The following is a 23,933-nucleotide window of genomic DNA, read 5'->3' as shown; positions in this document are numbered from 1 at the left end:
GCCAGGGTGTAGTAGTTCCAGGGTTATAGAGGACCAGGGGGACAAGGCGGCTGGGCGAGCCAAAGGAGAGGCACTCGTGGGGGGCCGCTGCGGTAGCTGCTCAGCGGGCAGTGAGCTCGGTGCTCCTGGATAACTGACACAATGCTACGTCTGGGAGGAGCATGACCAGAGACAACCAGAAGACAAGAGGAAGAGGAGAGGAGATAACAGGAGATACACGGTACCTGACAAAGATCTCAGACATCACCTCGATTACTCACAGACAAAAGGAGGTATCAGTGGTGATTTACAATGGTAGGTCATGTTAGGTCAAGGCATACAAAACTCACACACACAAAACACACAGGATTGAATTCCTGATGCTGTACCCTGGCTATACTGTACAAGCAAAATTACATGGGAAAATGTACTTAAACTGTAAACACATGCAACGTTTCAGTCCCATGTAAAGTTTTAGCCTGGTCCTAGATCTGTTTGTGCTCTTGTCAACTCATTGTTTCATTGTGGCATGATAATGAGTGAGGAGTTAGCATGATAGCACAAACAGACTGGGATTCAGGCTAGTTTTAGCCTGTACTGGTCTAATTTGTTTACCTGCTGGCTTGGGAGGCCTTCTCCCACCTTAGCTGTGAGGAGACTGGCGGCACTGTGGCAGCAGACTTCTGACGATCTATGAGAGACTGACAGATTAGATGGAGAGACAGTACTGGAGAGAGGTGACAGGAATGGGGAGTAGGGGACATCACAGATGATCATATCCAGGAAGGGAAAAATACAGACTACTTACCAAAGAAAATCACCCCAATATCAGCATTTTCAAGAAGCACATTCAACATTTCTGCAAGAATGTTCCTATTCTTAAATATTCTCAAATGCCTAAAAACTCATGTATTTGATATATTGTACTGTTCCACGGAATGTACGCTTACAGTATGCTATGATAAACCCGTGTGCTTGTGCAATAACTGAGCAGGCTGTATAAAGCATTCCTCCCTAACCCATGAGAGGAGAACACATGAGAGAGATGTTCAAGGCCACTCAAAACAGAAAAGACGACGACACACAAAATACAGGTGATTTATACATGATATTTACATTATATACGAAGAGTATGAACATAGCACTGTACACAGGATACAGCTTTCCAATACTCTGTGTTATATACACATGCATAGTGCTCAAAAGCTAACTGGCTGACAATGAGTGGTAACTATTAACAGTCTGCCTGAAAATGGATATGGCGTTAGCACAGGGATTGGCAATGTTTCACATTATGAAAGACTCCTGAAACAGAGCAGAGGAGGAAAATGGCATTCACTGTATTCACATAGAGGGAGAAATCACAGGCCAATAGATCTGGTGGGAAACAAATACATCTGAAAGGGGAACAACGCATTTGACAGGATTAAGAGCCTCTTGCATGTACGGATGGAACTTTGATGTAGCGGACCGAAAATTGGAATGAGTTTGGTGTGTGTGTGTGTGTGTGTGTGTGTATTGGAGAGTGCGAGTCGGGCGGAACGAGGAGGGTTTCACAGAGAGGAGGTCACACTGGTTTCCTTTCTTGAGAAGCTAAGACAGCGACCCCTGGCATCTATTTGATCTTTGACAATCCTTCACTTTTCATTTCCTTGTTGCAGAAAAGATCTATATCCAGCTGATTTACCCTATGATGGAGGTGTTCTATATTATAACACACACTATACTACAACTACAAAGGTGTTCTGCTCAAAGAAACAGGTGTACAGTGTTGTGCCAAGCCAGGTAGATGGTGCAGATGTAGAAACTGGAGTGAAGGACAGACTCATGTCAAGTAATTGCTAACGTGATGAAGAGTGATGAATGAAACAGAGTAATACTAACTCCATGTATAGAAACGTGAAGGTCACTGAGGTGGTTCCCACGCCAACTCTACAGGGTTCATTGTGTTTCTGTACAGTCACCATTAGATGACTATTGGAAGAAAAAAAACATTCAACCAGCTCAATCAGCCCAACAAATGAGTGCAAGAATAGTCAGTATTTCTGTTATGGAAAAAATTTAAATGTTCACCAAACGTTGTCAACAAAGTAGCTAAGAGGAGTCCTGTCAAATGCGTTTTTTTTTTTGTTGCTCCATATTGCCTGTTATAACAACATGTAGATCACTTGAACCAATGGAGACTGGGATTGTTAGAGTATAGACACAGAGTTGTTGTGGTACTCTGGGTTCCAAACTTGGGACTGGTGGGGGAGGGGGAGACCGGACTGGGCCAATACTAGAGAGGGGAGTCAAAACAGGGAGAGACGAAGGAGACTTTTCTGACCAGCATCCCATTGACAGCACAACTAGCCAAAATATATAACTGACCCTTACCTTAACCTTAACCAAACTCATAACCTTAACCTAGTTTTAACCAATTTAAAAATGAAATATCGGTTTGCACGTCAGCCACGTCCCCTTAGTTCTTCCCGTCAAAACCAAACTGTGCATGGATTGGGCCAAAGTTGGCAAAGCCTACTCACTGGCCAACACCCAGTAGCAGTGTATCCCTCATCAAGAGCACTGCTTACAGACACTTATGCTGATAATTTGGCAAGGCTTTGTTATTGTCCATTCTAACCTATTGGATAGGGCCAAAAAAAACATGTGAAAACTGTTGTTGTTGGCATGAAAAGAAGGGTTGTTAAAGAAAAGCGGTGAGCTGATAGAAATGATGTCTGATCAGTCATTGCCGTTGCACTGATCAGGTGCTGTAGTTGTTAAGGCACACACATCCACAGGTGACACACTATCATGTGTGCAGAAACTGTGGAATCCCATCTATGCATCATACAGTAGCTCTACACTAACTAACCCATGGCCTAAATGTCATTCAAATGTGTCTATATTTCTATAACAGTGTAATGATAATTCTGGTTAACAATACGTCCTTGTCGAACCCCAGTTGAAAAGTGTGTGTGTGTGTCAGCTTCCTGAGTTTATCTATTAATTACATTCATCCATCTATGTGTTCCTCTGGAGTTACCCTCCGAGGCACTAGGGGTGCTACGTAGCCACGGCTCACTGTCTGTCTCGCCTACTGATATGATACCCAGAATCACCCATCTCGCTCATCATGGTGTGCTGATTCCAGGTCATTTATGTTACAGGTTTAATATGATATTGAACCTTGACGGAAGTCTTCAGTCTAAGTCCTGAATATATATATAGTGATATTACAAACTGCCATTGGGTGGTGCTAGACTCTAAATATGTGCCAGGTTTACAGAGCAGATGTGAGGATGATTGCAATAACATTGTGAGGACAGTGTTACAAAGCTGTGAGTAATAACTGAACAATTAAAAATAGCAAACAATCCATAATCATTGACCTGTCTTATCCAGTACTTGCTTTGAATGACATTTGGTTACAGTATCTGTGTGATTTTCATTAAAAACAGAGAGAGAATAACACTGTCAAGTGGTTGATCTGTGGAGACCTCAGTCCAACATTTGAACAAATTCCTTTAAATGTCCTTCTCATCTGTCTTTCCAAACAGCGGTAAGGTCCTGCACTCATATTCACTTGCTTGTGTGGATGGTGATTTGATTTAAAGGGCAAGACCAAAACTACTGATGTATAGTCTGAAAAGTGTTCTGTCTCTCCTGTAGTTTAGACCGATCAACAGTCTGTGAATAAGAGGAAGGCAGGGCCACTTGTGCTCCATGTTGTGTTAAATCCCTGAGGAAAGTCAGTCTGAACATTCACGCCGATACAGAGCCTCATCCAGATGCTGCATCGACACCAGAGGCTTAGGCACAAGAAACAGAAAACCAGTCTGTCCTCCTCTCTGTGAGCCCCACCCACTCCCCCAGGGGCTGATGGGAAATGTAGTTTAGCATCATTAAAGAGGCGGATGGGATTTGTAGTATTGTCAGTGAGGAGGTTGATGGGAATTGTAGTTTAGTGTCTGGGAAGGGGCCAATGGAATCTGTAGTTCTGTTTAGAGAGGAGACTCATTGGATTTGTAGTGTTGTCAGTGAGGAGGTTTATGGGAACTGTAGTTTAGTGTCAGTGAGGGGGCCGATGGGAACCGTAGTACCTAGGGTAGAGTGGACTGTAGCTGCTGGTGTGGCTATATGAAGTGTGGGGGGTGTATGAAGAGGATGGGATATATGATGAAGGAGAGTAATGAGCAGATGAAGGGGTATAGGAACTGGAGGGGGTATAAGGGGAGGAAGGGGTGTAGGAACTAGAAGGGGTATAGGAACTAGTAGGGGTGTAAGAAGAGGGGGTATAAAGGGCTGAGGTACGCGTCAGGTTGGTAAGGGGGCGAGTTCGAGGGGAGCTCCATGTCAACCGGCGAGACCCCAGTATGGGAGAACGGTAGGGGGAGGAGGGGGCCGAGCCAGGCTGAGCACCCCTGCCAGGAGACGGCCGTGTGTCTGAGGAGTAATGCCTGGAGAGCCCAGTACTGCTACGTTCTAAACTAAAACTATGGGAGTCGAGACTGAAACTGTGGGAGTCGACCTCTAACGTCCGGACACCCAGTGCCCACTGGGAGTGAGCCAGCCTGTGGGGGGTGGATGGGGGGGTCCAGGAGGAGGAGGGTGCCTCCAGGGAGGGGGGACTGCCTGGTACTGTGGGGCCTGAGGGGGCCGTGGAGGAAGGGCTGAGGGGGTGTCTATGATGTGTCGTAGGGGAGCTCAGAGCTAGGGCTGTGGCATCTGTAATAGCAGAGGTCAGGCTTAAGGGGGCGCCAGTGCCGGTGGTGGGGCTGGAGGGAGGACCAGGACTTACTTTGGGGGTGCTTCTCTTCATGCGGGCCACCTTGCCGCTGTGGGTGCAGTGCGACTGCTCCTGGTCGAAGGCTAGGTCCTCCAGACGCTGGGTCAGGGCAAGTTTCTGCTGGATGGCCATCCGCAGGAGGGAGTTGAGCGTCTTCTTCTCGTCCTCCGCCGCAGCCAGCTGCCTCTGCATCTCATCCAGCTGAGTCACATACTCGTCACACCTGAGAAGTTTCAAGGAGAGGGGTTGGGTGCTTGCAAAAAACAAAAGTTTTGGTTACACAGCGTAGGTGGAGATGGGTTCAGAAAAAAATAACATGATAAGAAGAAGTAGAGAAGAGAGAGAGAGAAGAATGGAGAGAGCGGAGGAGATATAGTAAGGGTAGGATGTAGAACTAGTCCTTTGTCTCTCTCCTGGTAGTGAACAACAAGAAGTCAATAGAAGAAAGAGAGATGAAGGGATAGAGCGAGGAGGGAAATAGTCACCTGGTAGCGATCAACAAGAAGTCAATAGAAGAAAGAGAGATGAAGGGATAGAGCGAGGAGGGAAATAGTCACCTGGTAGTGAACAACAAGAAGTCAATAGAAGAAAGAGAGATGAAGGGATAGAGCGAGGAGGGAAATAGTCACCTGGTAGCGAACAACAAGAAGTCAATAGAAGAAAGAGAGATGAAGGGATAGAGCGAGGAGGGAAATAGTCACCTGGTTGCGAACAACAAGAAGTCAATAGAAGAGAGATGAAGGGATAGAGCGAGGAGGGAAATAGTCACCTGGTTGCGAACATGGCTCTGAGCGATGAGAAGGTGGCAGCATCCTCCTTCAGGGCCTTCAGTTCGTTCCTCAGCTTCATCATGGTGTCTGTCACCATGTGCTTCTCATTCTCATACTTACTCTTCAGGTTGGCCAGGGCATTCTCTGCAGTCTGCAAGAACAAGGGAACAGGGACATTTCTTTCACCTTTATTTAAACAGAAAGTCCCATTGAAGTCTGAATACATTTTTACCCCCAAGGGAGTTTGAATTTTAAATTGTTTTCTAAGTGAGGACATTAGTGTGACTGTGACGGCAGCCTCTATATACTCTATATATCGCCATGGCTACTGGAGCCTGCTAGCTTGGTGTGAGAACCATCTACAGCTTTCGGAGATTTCTCGTGACGAGCCTCAAAGTAGATTCTTGCAAGGCAGTATTAGACAGCGTATGACCATCCATAGGTATCCATATTGTGGACACCCTGTCCATGTCTGACCTGTTTGTTCGCTTTGAGCACCAGTCTGAGGGTAGCTATCTGTTCTCTCTTGGTGCTGAGCAGGGACTTGAGCTTCAGTATCTCCTCCATACAGGCCTCTTTGTCCTTGTCAAACAGTGGGGCCAGTTCCCTGGCTGCAGCCCTCTGTCTGGACAGCTGGAGTGACCGGTCCACTGCCCTCTGGAGGTGCCTCACCTGCAGCATGTTCATCAAGGGAGGTTGTTAGCAAACATTAGCTGATGTTGTCATATACACTCAAATCTGTGTCTGTTAGCTTCATGAGGACCACTTGAAAGGCTAAAGGTGACACCCGGCACACAAACTGTGATAAACTGATTCTGGTTTCAACTGCTAATGAAAACAAAGATGTAATGATATATGCGTGTGAAATTATATTGGCGTTTAAGTATGTTTATTCAAATGATTCACCTGTTCTCTGATGATGGCGTTGAGGTTATAGATGTTCATGGGTTCCCTACGCAGGTCTCCAGCTGGCTCTACCGCAGGCGATGATGATGATGAAGATGAGGAAGAGGCACTGATGCTGGGGGAGCCTGTAGGAGGGGTGCGGGGTACAGGACTGTCCCTGTCCCTCCCCCCGTCCCGGCCTCCCTCTCCTGACAACCGCTCTTTGGATGGAGATTCCGAGGGGCTACGAGACTCCGCCGTGGACGATGAGGTTGCTGCGGCAACGGCTGCGAGCCGCCGGGCGAGGCGGGGCGTGAGTAGAACGCGGGTGTCGTCACCCTTGAGCGAGGCACTGATACCCCTTAGTCCTCTGCCGTGTCTGTAGTAGTCTAGCATCACCCGGTTGGGCGTCTCGTTGTTACAGAGGCAGACGTGGTGGTAAAGTTGAGCCAGCTCCTCGCTGAAGGTGACCAGTTCGTCCTGTGCTGCATTGAGCGCCCCCTGGCTTTCGCTGGCCATGTTCTTTGCTGTTCTCAGCTCCGTCTCCAGGCCCCCTACCTTGTCCCTACCTTCCCGGCAGCTCCTCTCCAGCCTCCCCACCTGCTGCTCCAGTGATCTGTGCTGGGCCTCTCCGCGGGTCCTCTCCTCCACCCCGCCCTCCACAGACTGGTTGTACCTCTCTCTCAGAGACTTCAGCTCAGCCTTTAGCTCGACCACCTCGGTTACAGCCACCCTGTATTTACACTGGAGGATCTCCAGACCCGGGGTCTGGTGGCAGAATGCCTGGCCCCTGCTGTGTATTAATCCCTTCTCTTTCTCCTCCTCTTCCTCTTCTCCTTGCTCCATCAGGGCCTCTCGGTTGAGGTGTGTCTCCTGGGCGAGCTGGGCCTCCTGGTGCAGGCGCCTGAGGGCGGTGACTCTCTCGCTGAGGCGTTGGGCCCTTTCGTGCTGCTCGTTCAGGGCACCCTGTGTATGCTGCAGCTGCGTCTGACACTCTTGCAGGCTGATCAACAGCGCTGTTTTCTCTCGCTCCACCTATGGACACGCACACATGCACACACAAACACACACACAGTGATTTTCAGCCTATTGTTAAACTAGTAGCTTTCTTTATCATCCCCAGCCCCATAACCTTAAATAAGCTGCATAATTTCCCTGCACACTCAGCACCGTCCACCTCATCCCTCAGGCAACCCCGCTGCTGAAAAAACCAGTACAGACAAGCATAGGTGTCGGTTTTGCTGGTGACCAGCCTTCACTCTGATTTCTTGGTGCCTTTGTTGTGTTTTTGCTGGTGACCAGCCGTTGCTGTGTTTTGGACACGGTGACCTGCATAAGCTGGTCACCAGCAAAAACCAGCATCAAGTCACAACATGCTTGCTTTCAAAGTTATGCTTAACTCCTATTGGAATCCAGCCAGTGTGGGGACACCCAATAATTGTAACTTTTCTTCACCCACAACATGTATTCAGAACTGGAACAGCCATTTCAGTAATGGGTGCAATAAGTCCAACTAACAGATGGTATTAGTTTAGAAAAATGTATGTTATTTATCTTTGTGTAGCATAATATTAATCAATCAATCAATGTGCATGCAAGAACCCAACAAACAAAAGAGATATTGAAACAAACAATACAAAAAATCTACTGCAATAGAGCATGCTGGGAAGTGTAATAATGATGGGCATGGTCAGGCCAGCTTGACCATCGTAGACCTGCATGGACCAGCTTGGTCACTTGCATACCAACATCACCAGCATAAGCTGGTATGTGTCCAAAACACAGCGAAGGCTGGTCACCAGCAAAACCAGCTAGTTTACTATCCTAGTAAACCGGCATACCCAGCTTAGACCATGCTGGACAGACTAGCGTGACCAGCTAGACCATTCTTGTCTGACCAGCTTGACCAGCATCCGACCAGCACTAATCCACATAGACCAGCAAATACCAGCATGGACCAGCTTGAAATGTGTGCTGGTCTATGCAGTTTTATTTCAGCAGGGCCTAAACCCTGCACACTTTCAGAGGAAACAGTAAACCTTGCACACTACTGGGGGTGAATCGATAGTCTAGTGTGTCAGTGAGGATATAAATAAGCCTTTCCTCCAGTCCAGCCAATCGGAGCGAGGCTGAGGGAATGTGTGGGGAGATGCAGTTTCACCTTGCGGAACTGCAGTGAATGGTTGGACACATATCAACCCCACACACAACCTACTGCATCTTCATCTCACTGGCCCACTGGGCTGGAGGAAACTACAGAAGAGAAGACACCCACTATAAAACAAAATGGCGGACATTTAGATTAGAGTCCATGTAACAGCCAGAGGTTCAGTAACAGCTGTTCCCACAACTTCTCACTGGTGCTTCTAACTGGTGCTTTATTTGACTGCTGGGATAAACTGTATTATTTATAGTCTTAAAAGAGGCAGAGAAAGGGAGGGACAGGCCGAGAGAGACAGAGAGAGACGGAGAGACTGAGAAGAGTTAGGGAGCGATAGAGAGAGAGAGGGAGAGCAGGAATAGAGAGCTGTATGCAGTGAGGTTATGTCAGCAGTCTCTCTCACTGAATAATTCAACACTTATTCCCACATCTACAATATGGGGCTGCTGTGGGGATATAGACGTTTTCATTTGTACAGTTTCGGTAATATTGTAATATTGTTTATGTGTACATTAATGAGTTTGAATGAGTATGTTTATGTTTGCCAAAGTGTTCGGATATCCTCCTGTCATTGTTACATGCTTATAACACTGAGAAATCTGAGCACCAAACTCCAGAGGCTCCCGAAACTCCACTCTACTCATTCTAACTGAGTGAACCGTACTTCTCCACCCACCTGTAGCAGCTGCTGCTTGAGCTTCTGTATCTCTGTCAGGTTCATCTCACTGAACAGATCTGACACCATCCCCTCTCCTTTCCTCCCCGCTCCCCGACACTCTCCATTGGCCCTGGGCAGTGACCCTGTCCCCGTCCCAGTTCCTGACCCTCCATGTAGATGCCCGTTACACCTGCCCGGCTCCTCTGAGCTGGGCGACAGGGCGGAGACAGGCGTAGCCGTGCCACTAGGTGGCGCTGAGGTGAAAGTGAGGTGGGCGCTGCCCGTGTATTGGACGTCACACAGGCTGAGGTGGTGGACCAGCTCCTTGCGGAGGTGCTTCTTCTGCTCCCGCTCGCTCTTCAGGGAGTCCAGGGCCTCCTCTAGCTGGGCCTCGGAGATGTCTTTGAGACGTAAGGCGTCTTCTAACTGACTGTTCAGCAGCTCAGTCTCCTCCTCCAGAACCTTGATCTCATGCTTTAACCCCTCGTACTCCACCTGAGGAAGGGAAGAAGGGAGGAAGGGGGAGGGTAGGAGGGAGGAAGGCGGTGGGTATGAGGGAGGAAGGGGGTGGGAAGGAGGGAGTGGAAAGGGGGAGGGGAGGAAGAGGTAAGCAGAGAGGGAGAGGCATCATGTGGTGGTAGGGATAGGGATACATTGTGTGTGTGTGTGTGTGTGTGTGTGTGTGTGTGTGTGTGTGTGTGTGTGTGTGTGTGTGTGTGTGTGTGTGTGTGTGTGTGTGTGTGTGTGTGTGTGTGTGTGTGTGTGTGTGTGTGCAACCGCATGCGTGTGTGTGTGTTCCCTCGCCTGATTCTGTTTGAGAGTGGACACTAGTTTCTGCAGGGTGATGTTCTCCTCCTCCAGCTCAGTGTAGTCCTGTAGGAGTCGCGCCTCTCTGAACTTATATTCCCTGATCTCCTCTCTCATCCGGCTCCGCTGCAGCTCCAACATCTCATTACTCTACAGGACAGACACAAACACCAGGGGTTTAGTTAACACACACAACCCTGGCTACTGTCAAATACACAAGATGTGGTTATTTTCACAAAACAACACGGGACTGGTTTACTATCAAACACAACAAGGATTTACTGTAAAGCATTTTGTGACAAATGTTGACATGAAAAGGACTTTATAGCCTAGGACACCTGAAATACATTTTATTGATTGACCGATTGGCATTGATAGCCACACACACTAAAACGTGTTTAAGATCAAATAATAACTGTGCATACATGTATGTATATAGTAAGTACCCACAGTTCTGAGTCTGTCACAATTTGTTTTATTTTGAGTGTATTTCCTTAGGTTACCACTGGAGGGCACCCTTACCTTGTTTCTAGTTTCCAGGTTACCCTGATTGTGTTTGATTTCCCCCTCTGTTCACCTGGCTACTTTGGTTCCTCTGTTGGCCTGGATCCTTGCTTAGGTCTTATGTTTTGTTTAGTGCACTATTGTGCTGTTGCCTCGTTTCTGTCAAGACTTTAAGTAAATATCTGGATTTACCCTTACCTCTGCTTGCTGTGTTTCTCTGCGACTGGGTTCGAATTCGTACAAGCATCATTGTAACAGAGTCTCCACTAAACCCCTCCCCACTGACCTCTAACCCCTGGTGCCTCACCTCTCTGAGCTCCTGCAGCAGGGTACTGAGGTGTTCGTTGTCGGCCTGTGTGTTGACTGTGACGGCCCGGCTCTGTTTGAGCTCTGACTGGATCCCCAGCAGGCGACTCATGTAATACGCCTCCTTAGTGGCTGACTCCTGTAGGAGGGTCTCTTCGTTGGTCTCCCCGTCCGCAGCCACCTTGCGCTGGGTGGAGAAGGTCTGGCCAAACGCCTGGGCAGGGGCAGAGGAAGGGCGAGAGAGAAGTTATGACGTTTCAGTAGCATAGGATCACATCATAGGACGTCCTGGTTATGTAAATGCTATTTTTTGACTCCGATAACATATATTGATAGGTAAAGAGCAACCACCATCTGAAACTCTTCCACCACTTAGTCTGGTGTACATTGCAGACAGCATAACAAAACCCCACAGGGCCGGACTGAAACCAGTTGAGGCACACACACAGTAGGGCTGGATGATATGGGCAAAAACATCTAGCATTCACTGTGGGGGGGGGGATTCACTGTGCAGCCCTAACACACACACACACACACACACACACACACACACACACACACACACACACACACACACACACACACACACACACACACACACACACACACACACACACACACACGGAGGCAAAGAATCCTGCTCTCCTTCTAGAAACAGAACACCGCACACAGCACGTTGCTCACTTTTCGGTGTGGAAGCACTTTAAATGATGTGGTGCTGAACCTAAACGTAACCTAAATGTAATGATCATGTAAATACATACGATTAAGTGCACTTAACGTAAAGTCGGACAAGAGGGAAGACAAACGTAATGTTCCCTACAGGGCCACTGAATAAGTACAGTCTACTGAAACAGCCATGCAGGGACTCCACAGTGGACTTCCACAGGCTATTCATCACTCTCCTATTAGTTCAGCTTCAGCGGTGCGATTCAGACTCACGTGTCCACACTGTAACAGAGAGAGTAGTGATTTTGCACAGATGATGTATTTGTGTCAACTGACAGATTCAGCATACTTAAACATCAGAGCTATTGGAGATACTGAGGAACGTTTGGATGTTGTGTAGTTGATGACCGTTATATGTTCTGTTTTGAAGCTGTTTGCAACTGAAAAGGGACGAGACCTTTTCTCCAGCGTTTGAAGGTTTAAAGGTCATGTGTGGTTTGATGATGATACACTGCCCTTCATCTGCCAACACACACACACACACACACACACACACACACACACACACACACACACACACACACACACACACAATGTCAGATGTCACTATATGCTAGCTTTTAATGAAAGGTGTCCTTTAATCAAGAAAGCACATACAATTTCAGGTGGATTTCCAAACGCATGTACAGTACACAGTAAAGAGAAATACAGCTGGAAGTTTACATACACTTAGGTTGGAGTCATTAAAACTCCTTTTTCAACCACTTCACAAATTTCTTGTTAACAAAGTTATTTTTCCAACAATTGTTTACAGACAGATTATTTCCCTTATAATTCACTGTATCACAATTCCAGTGGGTCAGAAGTTTACATACACTAAGTTGACTGTGACTTTAAACAGCTTGGAAAAAGTCCAGAAAATAATGTCATGGCTTTAGAAGCTTCTGATAGGCTAATTGACATCATTTGAGTCAATTGGAGGTGTACCTGTGGATGTATTTCAAGGCCTACCTTCAAACTCACTGCCTCTTTGCTTGACATTATGGGAAAATCAAAAGAAATCAGCCAAGACTTCAGAAAATAATTGGAGACCTCCACAAGTCTGGTTCATCCTTGGGAGCGATTTCCAAACCCTTGAAGGTACCACGTTCATCTGTACAAACAATAGTATGCAAATATAAACACCATGGGACCACACAGCCGTCATACCGCTCAGGAAGGAGACCCGTTCTGTCTCCTAGAGATGAACGTACTTTGGTGCGAAAGGTGCAAATCAATCCCAGAACAGCAAAGGACCTTGTGAAGATGCTGGAGGAAACAGGTACAAAAATATCTACAGTGGGGCAAAAAAAGTATTTAGTCAGCCACCAATTGTGCAAGTTCTCCCACTTAAAAAGATGAGAGGCCTGTCATTTTCATCATAGGTACACTTCAACTATGACAGACGAAATGAGAAAAAAAATCCAGAAAATCACATTGTAAGATTTTTAATTGATTTATTTGCAAATTATGGTGGAAAATAAGTATTTGGTCACCTACAAACAAGCAAGATTTCTGGCTCTCACAGACCTGTAACTTCTTCTTTAAGAGGCTCCTCTGTCCTCCACTCGTTACCTGTATTAATGACACCTGTTTGAACTTGTTATCAGTATAAAAGACACCTGTCCACAACCTCAAACAGTCACAAAAACGTTTGACCTCTGTCATTGCCAACAAAGGGTATAAAACTAAGTATTGAGATTAACTTTTGTTATTGACCAAATACTTATTTTCCACCATAATTTGCAAATAAATTCATTAAAATTCCTACAATGTGATTTTCTGGATTTCTTTTCTCATTTTGTCTGTCATAGTTTAAATGATGAAAATTACAGGCTTCTCTCATCTTTTTATGTGGGAGAACTTGCACAATTGGTGGCTGACAATACTTTTTTACCCCACTGTATATCTATATTATGTTTGGAGGGAAAAGGGGGAGGCTTGCAAGCCGAAGAACACCATCCCAACCGTGAAGCACGGGGGTGGCAGCATCATGTTGTGGGGGTGCTTTGCTGCAGGAGGGACTGGTGCAATTCATAAAATAGATGGCATCATCATGAGGAAAGGAAATTATGTGGATATATTGAAGCAACATCCCAAGACATCAATCAGGAAGTTAAAGCTTTGTCGTAAATGGGTCTTCCAAATGGACAATGACCCCAAGCATACTTCCAAAGTTGTGGCAAAATGGCTTAAAGTCAAGGTATTGGAGTGGCCATCACAAAGCCCTGACCTCAATCCTATAGAACATTTGTGGGTAAAACTGAAAAAGCATGTGCGAGCAAGGAGGTCTACAAACCTGACTCAGTTACACCAGCTCTGTCAGGAGGAATGGGCCAAAATTCACCCAACTTATTGTTGTAATCGAGTGTATGTATGTAAACTTCTGACCCACTAGGAATGTGATGAAAGAAATAAAAACTGAAATAAATAATTCTCTATACTACTATTCTGACATTTCACATTCTTAAAATAAAGTGGTGATCCTAACTGACCTAAGACTTAAGAATTTTTACTTGGATTAAATGTCAGGAATAATGAAAAATTGAGTTTAAATGTATATGGCTAAGGTGTATGTAAACTTCCGACTTCAACTGTATATTACCCATGGCAAGTAACTGGTCTACCAATCTATGGTCAAAGAGGAGGGTCATACCTATATAAATGTATGAGGAATAACTTACACGATGACTGCATACATCAAGGTAAAAGCCACATTAAATCATTGTTTTTTTACACCTCTATGGGTTGAGTAAATGTCATCCTAAATGAAACAATGTCCCCCTACAATTTCATTACATTGGCATCAACTCGTATCGCAGCCACTCACTTTAAGTGGAGAAGAGAAGCTGAGTATGGCACCCTATTCCCTATATAGTGCACTACTTTTGACCAGAGCCATATGAGCTCCATATAGGAAATAGGGTGCCATTTGGGATGCATTCCCTAATGCTGGTCATCCAATTTCCTCTGACAGTAGAGTAGAACATTCTCCCCGCTTGACTAGAGACAGATGGGGCGTTACAGAGCAGAGCAGAACAGGCCACAGTGCCACCAAGCCTTTTTATTTGCTGCAAATCCCAATATGTAGCCTCTCTCGACGCACTCTCTGCCTGGCTTGGACAGACATTATCCTAGTGTGGTTATGTCTCTGCCTGGCTAGGACAGACATTATCCTAGTGTGGTTATGTCTCTGCCTGGCTAGGACAGACATTATCCTAGTGTGGTTATGTCTCTGCCTGGCTTGGACAGACATTATCCTAGTGTGGTTATGTCTCTGCCTGGCTAGGACAGACATTATCCTAGTGTGGTTATGTCTCTGACTGGCTAGGACAGACATTATCCTAGTGTGGTTATGTCTCTGCCTGGCTAGGACAGACATTATCCTAGTGTGGTTATGTCTCTGCCTGGCTTGGACAGACATTATCCTAGTGTGGTTATGTCTCTGCCTGGCTTGGACAGACATTATCCTAGTGTGGTTATGTCTCTGCCTGGCTTGGACAGACATTATCCTAGTGTGGTTATGTCTCTGACTGGCTAGGACAGACATTATCCTAGTGTGGTTATGTCTCTGTCTGGCAAGGAAGACATTATCCTAGTGTGGTTATGTCTCAAATGAGACCCTATGTATTCCCTGTGTAGTGCACTTCTAACCAACATGAAACATTGACTCACTTGTGTGGTAGCCTATAAGAGCAGTGTTCCGAACAGACATTCCATGGGATAGAGATCATGTTGAACTGCATCCGTGGGCTAATGCTTCAGTAGGACTTAATGTTTCAGCACCAAGGACAGTGACACTAACGGTACAAACGCTTACAAAATGGTCAAATCAAATCAAATTTTATTTGTCACATACACATGGTTAGCAGATGTTAATGCGAGTGTAGCGAAATGCTTGTGCTTCTAGTTCCGACAATGCAGTGATAACCAACAAGTAATCTAACTAACAATTCCAAAACTACTGTCTTATACACAGTGTAAGGGGATAAAGAATATGTACATAAGGATATATGAATGAGTGATGGTACAGAGCAGCATACAGTAGATGGTATCGAGTACAGTATATACATATGAGATGAGTATGTAGACAAAGTAAACAAAGTGGCATAGTTAAAGTGGCTAGTGATACATGTATTACATAAGGATGCAGTCGATGATGTAGAGTACAGTATATACGTATGCATATGAGATGAATAATGTAGGGTAAGTAACATTATATAAGGTAGCATTGTTTAAAGTGGCTAGTGATATATTTACATCATTCCCATCAATCCCATTATTAAAGTGGCTGGAGTTGGGTCAGTGTCAATGACAGTGTTGGCAGCAGCCACTCAATGTTAGTGGTGGCTGTTTAACAGTCTGATGGCCTTGAGATAGAAGCTGTTTTTCAGTCTCTCGGTCCCAGCTTTGATGCACCTGTACTGACCTCGCCTTCTGGATGATAGCGGGGTGAACAGGCAGTGGTTCGGGTGGTTTATGTCCTTGATGATCTTTATGGCCTTCCTGTAACATCGGGTGGTGTAGGTGTCCTGGAGGGCAGGTAGTTTGCCCCCGGTGATGCGTTGTGCAGACCTCACTACCCTCTGGAGAGCCTTACGGTTGAGGGCGGAGCAGTTGCCGTACCAGGCGGTGATACAGCCCGCCAGGATGCTCTCGATTGTGCATCTGTAGAAGTTTGTGAGTGCTTTTGGTGACAAGCCAAATTTCTTCAGCCTCCTGAGGTTGAAGAGGCGCTGCTGCGCCTTCTTCACGACGCTGTCAGTGTGAGTGGACCAATTCAGTTGGTCTGTGATGTGTATGCCGAGGAACTTAAAACTTGCTACCCTCTCCACTACTGTTCCATCGATGTGGATAGGGGGGTGTTCCCTCTGCTGTTTCCTGAAGTCCACAATCATCTCCTTAGTTTTGTTGACGTTGAGTGTGAGGTTATTTTCCTGACACCACACTCCGAGGGCCCTCACCTCCTCCCTGTAGGCCGTCTCGTCGTTGTTGGTAATCAAGCCTACCACTGTTGTGTTGGTCACCTGGTTTGCATGTTTCAGTTTGCTATACACTGAGTCATTGACAGCAATTCCTGCTTTTTGATATCAGGAAGTGGTGAGAGGAGATGAAATGAGAGGATGTGTCTCAGTATATTATCCCTCAGAGGAGAGGACACTTTCTCTGCTCCTTCTAAAGATAAATAAATGACATCATTTACAGGAAGAGGCTGAGTCACCAGACATACTGCTAGGATGCTCTAGTGAGGGAGAAGCACAGAAAGGCTTTAGGGCTCTAGTCTAGAGAGGTATTAAGAGCACATGGAAGGTTTAGGGCTTTAGTCTAGAGGGGTATTAAGAACACATGGAGGGTTTAGGGCTCTTGTCTAGAGAGATATTAAGAGCACATGGGGCGTTTAAGGGCTCTTTCCAACAGACAGACACACTCAGGGATGCCTGGTCAAGCAGTCAAACACAGTCTATGGTCTTCATCCAAAAGATGGTGGTAACAGTAGCGACAGAATGATCAAACCGCAGCTGCTGGTTCTTAAATCCGCCCCTCTACAAGGTAGGCCCGGTTGAAAACATGGCAGTTCAAACCCGCAGGTTGGTATTGGTTTCCACAGAGAGGCAGACTGTCTGAGACGTAATCTGATGTCATCCCCTGTGCCTTCTTCTCTGTCTTCTCGCTCTCTTTCTCTCACACCGCCTCTCTTTTTTATGTTAGTCCTCGTCTCAGAGAGAGAGAGCGAGAGTGTGTGAGAGAGAGCAAGAAAGAGAGAGAGAGAAGAGAAAGCACAGGGGATGACATTAGATTACATCGTGTACCATGTAAGTGATATTAGCCTCTCGATATATTGATGATCAACCAGAGACGTTTCCTGGAATCTCCAATATGACAGAAAGTAAACAATACCACAGACAATAACAGACTGTGGCGTCTGAGGTGTGTGTGTGTGGCATTATAACATTGCTACAGGAAACTGGGTCTGTTTAAGTCCACTTCTTCACTCTGGTTCTCATCACAGACAGATGTTCCTGTCATTCAGAGGTCTCTAACCACTTACACTCACTCATAGTCCAGGTGTTACATAGAAATCGGTGCCCCCAGAAATCTATGCCACTCGCTCATATAGTCCTACAGTAATCTTCAGGTATCACTAAGACATTTGTTATGCTGTTTTGTGTCCTACTTACAGAGACACATCCTCCTGACACAGTACCTTAGGGACATCTCCATCACCCGCTCAACTTAGAGAGGAATTATACTTTTTCAAAGACCAATAGTTACATCATTAAAAGCAAAAACTTTACTTCATTTTAACGTACCTAGAAAATTAAAACTTAGCCCCCTCCTCATCTACTGTACATAGAACTCCCCTGATGCCCCACACCCCTACAAAGTCCCCCAGATGGTTCACCAGCCCCCATATATTGTACATGCTCCAGTGTGAGCCGAGCCTGCACCTGCCCCAGCAGCACAGCTCTGGGGTCTGTACACCCTCCCCCTGCATCTCATGTTTCCTGGTCTTCCACATTGTAATTTGTATCTGCCCCAACAGGTAGTTTACTAGGTAGTCCCTCCACCTGTTGGCCACGCTATACCTAGGCCTTCCAACATGTAGGTCCAGAGTCAACCCCAACCTTAGCCCTGTACATCACCCACCAAGGAGAGAAAAAAAAAAAACCAGCCTGGAACAAGAAAAAAAACAGATGCTGCACTGTCTCCTCCTCCCCACAGAACAACCCCCCCCCTGATGGATCAAGGTACGACACGTATCTGTTCTGAGCGATAGCCCCGTAGATCATCTGTTCGCTTCTCTATCCGAGGCTTATCAGAGAATAGCCGGGTCCCAAATTCCCCGGCCACCCTGTTGCCCTCAGCCCAGGCTCTTTCTGAGCCACCGTCACAGCCACCACAGACAGAGCCTTTTTGCTGGCTGTGCAAAAGGCCACCCAGCTCCGGAGTCTTGAGCGATAGGATCATTTCCCTCACCCTCCTGGTGTTCCCACCGACGGTCCAGTCTCTGCTGAATCCCCAGAATCTCTCTAAACAAGCGTGGCAGTGCAGAATGGACGCCCTCCAACACCTGCTGCAGCAGCCCTGTGGACTTTATGGAGGAGTCCTCCACCCTGTCGCTGGTGGACTTTATGGAGGAGTCCTCCACCGTGTCGCTGGTGGACTTTATGGAGGAGTCCTCCACCGTGTCGCTGGTGGACTTTATGGAGGAGTCCTCCAGCCTGTCGCTGGTGGACTTTATGGAGGAGTCCTCCACCCTGTCGCTGGTGGACTTTATGGAGGAGTCCTCCACCATGTCGCTGGTGGACTTTATGGAGGAGTCCTCCACCGTGTCGCTGGCGGACTTTATGGAGGAGTCCTCCACCGTGTCGCTGGCGGACTTTATGGAGGAGTCCACAACCGTGTCGCTGGTGGACTTTATGGAGGAGTCCTCCACAGTGTCGCTGGTGGACTTTATGGAGGAGTGCTCCACCGTGTCGCTGGCGGACTTTATGGAGGAGTCCTCCACCATGTCGCTGGTGGACTTTATGGAGGAGTCCTCCACCGTGTCGCTGGTGGACTTTATGGAGGAGTCCTCCACCGTGTCGCTGGCGGACTTTATGGAGGAGTCCTCCACCATGTCGCTGGTGGACTTTATGGAGGAGTCCTCCACCGTGTCGCTGGTGGACTTTATGGAGGAGTCCTCCACCGTGTCGCTGGCGGACTTTATGGAGGAGTCCACAACCATGTCGCTGGCGGACTTTATGGAGGAGTCCACAACCATGTCGCTGGCGGACTTTATGGAGGAGTCCACAACCATGTCGCTGGCGGACTTTATGGAGGAGTCCTCCACCGTGTCGCTGGTGGACTTTATGGAGGAGTCCTCCACCATGTCGCTGGTGGACTTTATGGAGGAGTCCTCCACCGTGTCGCTGGTGGACTTTATGGAGGAGTCCTCCACCGTGTCGCTGGCGGACTTTATGGAGGAGTCCACAACCATGTCGCTGGCGGACTTTATGGAGGAGTCCTCCACAGTGTCGCTGGCGGACTTTATGGAGGAGTCCTCCACCGTGTCGCTGGCGGACTTTATGGAGGAGTCCTCCACCGTGTCGCTGGCGGACTTTATGGAGGAGTCCACAACCATGTCGCTGGCGGACTTTATGGAGGAGTCCACAACCATGTCGCTGGCGGACTTTATGGAGGAGTCCACAACCATGTCGCTGGCGGACTTTATGGAGGAGTCCACAACCATGTCGCTGGCGGACTTTATGGAGGAGTCCACAACCATGTCGCTGGCGGACTTTATGGAGGAGTCCACAACCGTGTCGCTGGCGGACTTTATGGAGGAGTCCTCCACCATGTCGCTGGCGGACTTTATGGAGGAGTCCACAACCATGTCGCTGGCGGACTTTATGGAGGAGTCCACAACCATGTCGCTGGCGGACTTTATGGAGGAGTCCACAACCGTGTCGCTGGCGGACTTTATGGAGGAGTCCACAACCATGTCGCTGGCGGACTTTATGGAGGAGTCCTCCACCATGTCGCTGGCGGACTTTATGGAGGAGTCCACAACCATGTCGCTGGCGGACTTTATGGAGGAGTCCACAACCATGTCGCTGGCGGACTTTATGGAGGAGTCCACAACCATGTCGCTGGCGGACTTTATGGAGGAGTCCTCCACCGTGTCGCTGGCGGACTTTATGGAGGAGTCCACAACCGTGTCGCTGGCGGACTTTATGGAGGAGTCCACAACCGTGTCGCTGGCGGACTTTATGGAGGAGTCCACAACCATGTCGCTGGCGGACTTTATGGAGGAGTCCACAACCGTGTCGCTGGCGGATTTCTATCCAGCCTCTTCTTGCAGGCGAACCAACTTAGTGAACCACGCTCTCACAAACTGGCAGAGGTCAGCACTCTGATCTGGGTATGTTGTTCCTCCATTATCCATGCTCCTGGCTGTGAAACATCTCTGTGAACACCCAAAGCACAGTATTAAGGAGTAATGGCTGACCTAGATCGACCTGTTCCTGTCGTACCCAAGGTCCCCTGGCCTCCTCAGAACAGCCCAAGCAGTGTCTATCTATCCAGGTACAGAAGTCTCTGGACAGCTTGTAGACAGAAAGCTGTCACTCTGGACCCAGTGTCCACCAGCCCTTGGCCCTCCTCATGCAAACGCAGGTGTAACGCTGCAAAAGACAGAAAGGGTAATACATTGCCCACTTTAACCGACACTCTGATCCAGAGCGAGTGCCTATGCAGCACATGGGGTGTGAAACTTACTCCTCAGCCTTAAGTGTCCTCATTAGCTGGCTTTTGAGGTGACGTGATCAGCTAACACGCATGAGGGAGGATGGTCACGTGCGTTTGCGAGGCAGAGGTCCTGAGTTTGCGCCACACGGGACTGAACCACGCAGACTGACTGAGAGACCACGCCCTGCGGAGGGAGCCACCAGACGGGTGGCAGAGAAAGAGACAGACTGCCTGCTGCTCTGACAGAGGCCCTCTCAGGCTTTATAGTCTCATAGGACACCATGGTATGACAGAGAAGATGGCAGGGAAAGAAGCTTTTTTTTTATTACTATAACAACAGACTGTTTTATATTCTCCAAACCTCTCTTTCTACCTCTCACAGAGAAGAATGGGAGAAATATTAGCATTTTGAAATTGTTTCTGGCACTTTGCCTGCTTCACGGTGTCTTTCTATCACAGTGTCTTTTCCCCCTGACTCGCTATATATAATATCCTCTCTCCCGCTCTCTTCCATTTCTCTTTATCTCTCCTTTTTTTCTCTCCTTTGTGTCTTTAGACAACTACTCTAACCGAATACTAATGGAGCGTACCTCTTGAGTTTCTCACACTGTCTCTCCCTGTAGAGCTAGCCAGTGTTGTGGACTGCCCGTGCCAAGGAGTCACAGAGCTTTCTGCTGTGGTATCAACAGACCAAACAACGCACATCAGCCAAAGGGGTCGAATGAACGTGACCTATATTTTATTTTACGTTACCTAAGTGGACACTCACACATACACACGGCAGTATTCAGCAACCATATTCTCACAGAAAGCCCTTTCCCAAGACAATAGACAGATTCACCATACTGCCCTGTCTCTCCTCTCTCCCCCTCTTCCCTCTCCGGTTCTCTTTCTTTCTCTTTATAATGGATAGACAGTGCCCTTTCACCGTCCCCTCTCCCTCCGATGGACTCAGCTGGCCCACTCATTAACAGGGGTGATGTCATCATTAGGAGCTCTTGGAGCTCACACAGGGCCATGCTCTGGCACAGAGTGACACCCTGTTAAACTCTCCATTTCACACCATCTTGGGTCTGTCAGGAGCCATCTGATCTGTGCCAGACTAATACAGACCAGCAGAGTGTAACTCCACCTGTGGAGAGAAACACTGGTCTACAGCCCTGGTCACACACACTCCTGTTAGATACACAGCCTCTCTTCTACCCCCTAGTATGTACAATGCAGGATTTCATTCCAGCCCAGCTCTAAAATCCATCTGATTCAATGACTGTAACTAAGGTCTTGATAATTATGGAATGCTTGAATCAGGGTGCTGGGCTGGAACGAATACCCGCACTTCCTATAGCTCTCCCAGGACAAGGGTTGGTGACAACGGCTGTCATATCTTAGTGACCTCACACTAAACTCACAGCATGGGGCCCAGTTCGATCGATATGAAGGACATATCACTGTTAGTTAATTGTCTTCTTTCAAGGGACAATTCATTCTGTAGACATTGCGCTGTACATGTAACTGCCAAAATAAACGAAACACTTGAGTAAATGAGGGATGCAGAGTATATTGAAAGCAGATGCTTCCACACACATGTGGCGCCTGAGTTAATTAAGCAATTAACATCCCATCATGCTTAGGGTCATGCCCAGTTGCCCATTATTTTGACTACCATGGCTAGAAGAGATCTCAGTGACTTTGAAAGAGGGGTCTTAGAGGACCATAGGGGGCTTACATGCTGTGTGTGTGTGTGTGTGTGTGTGTGTGTGTGTGTGTGTGTGTCTCAGTCACCAGATCTCAACCCAACTGAACACTTATGTGAGATTCTGGAGCAGCGCCTGAGACAGCGTTTTCCACTACCATCAACAAAACACCAAACTATGGAATTTCTTGAGGAAGAATGGTGTCACATCCCTCCAATAGAGTTCCAGACACCTGTAGAATCTATGCCAAGGTGCACTGAAGCTGTTCTGGTTTGTGGTGGTCCAACACCCTATTAAGACAATTTATGTTGGTGTTTCCTTTATTTTGGCAGTTACATGTATATACAAAGTCAGAAGTTTGGATTGGGTTGGAGTCATTAAAACTGGTTTTTCAACCACTCTACACATGTATTGTTAACAAACTATAGTTTTGCCAAGTCGGTTAGGACATCTACTTTGTGCATGACACAAGTAATTTTTCCAATAATTATTTACAGACAGATTATTTCACTTATAATTCCAGTGGGTCAGACATTTACATACACTAAGTTGACTGTGACTTTAAACAGCTTGGAAAATCCAGAAAATAATGTCATGGCTTTAGAAGCTTCTGATTGACGTAATTTGAGTCAATTGGAGGTGTACCTGTGGATGTATTTCAAGGTCTACCTTCAAACTCACTGTCTCTTTGCTTGACATCATGGGAAAATCAAAAGAAATCAGCCATAATGACCTTCGTTATGTTTGGAGGAAAAAGGGGGAGGTTGCAAGCCGAAGAACACCATCCCAACCGTGAAGCACAGGGGTGGCAGCATCATGTTGTGGGGGTGCTTTGTTGCAGGAGGGAGTGGTGCACTTCACAAAAAAGATGGCATTATGAGGTTGGAAAATGATGTGGATATATTGAAGCAACATCTCAAGACATCAGTCAGGAAGTAAAGCTTGGTCGCAAATGGGTCTTCCAAATGGACAATGACCCCAAGCATACTTCCAAAGTTGTGGCGAGATGCCTCAAGGACAACAAAGTCAAGGTATTGGAGTGACCATCACAAAGCCCTGACCTCAATCTTATAGAAAATGTGTGGCCAGAATTGAAAACGCGTGTGCAAGCAAGGAGGCCTACAAACCTGACTCAGTTACACCAGCTCTGTCAGGGGGAATGGGCCAAAATTCACCCAACTTATTTTGAGACACTTGTGGAAGGCTACCCGAAACATTTGACCCAAGTTAAACAATTTAAAGGCAATGCTACCAAATACTAATTGAGTGTATGTAAACTTCTGACCCACTGGGAATGTGATGAAAGATATTAAAGCTGAAATAAATCATTCTCTCTACTATTATTCTGAAATGTCACATTCTTTTAATAAAGTGGTGATCCTAACTGACCTAAGACAGGGAATTTTTACTTGAAAAATGGAGTTTAAATGCATTTGGCTAAGGTGTATGACTTCAATTG

The 23,933-nt window shown here is 47.0% G+C and overlaps 1 protein-coding gene across 2 annotated transcripts in view; it reads right to left on the bottom strand.

The window, feature by feature from the left end:
• The window catches only part of LOC118366246 (protein bicaudal D homolog 1-like), a 34,977-nt gene continuing 11,044 nt past the window's right edge, over positions 1–23,933 (bottom strand). The window contains exons 2-10 of one of the 2 annotated variants that reach the window (XM_052491942.1): positions 10,843–11,055; positions 10,029–10,181; positions 9,243–9,719; positions 6,427–7,440; positions 5,998–6,192; positions 5,520–5,671; positions 4,763–4,973; positions 595–670; positions 1–150 (exon numbers count right to left, since the gene is read on the bottom strand). In XM_052491942.1, the coding sequence (XP_052347902.1) occupies positions 623–670; positions 4,763–4,973; positions 5,520–5,671; positions 5,998–6,192; positions 6,427–7,440; positions 9,243–9,719; positions 10,029–10,181; positions 10,843–11,055 (2,463 nt within the window). In that variant the 3' untranslated portion in view covers positions 1–150; positions 595–622. Of the gene's footprint in view, positions 151–594; positions 671–1,068; positions 4,974–5,519; positions 5,672–5,997; positions 6,193–6,426; positions 7,441–9,242; positions 9,720–10,028; positions 10,182–10,842; positions 11,056–23,933 lie in introns of those variants that run through there. The other variant, XM_052491941.1, reaches the window with a different exon arrangement.

Source organism: Oncorhynchus keta, chromosome 33 (genome assembly GCF_023373465.1).
Source record: "Oncorhynchus keta strain PuntledgeMale-10-30-2019 chromosome 33, Oket_V2, whole genome shotgun sequence".
NCBI lineage: Eukaryota > Metazoa > Chordata > Actinopteri > Salmoniformes > Salmonidae > Oncorhynchus > Oncorhynchus keta.
This window is presented reverse-complemented; position numbering and strand designations above follow the sequence as displayed.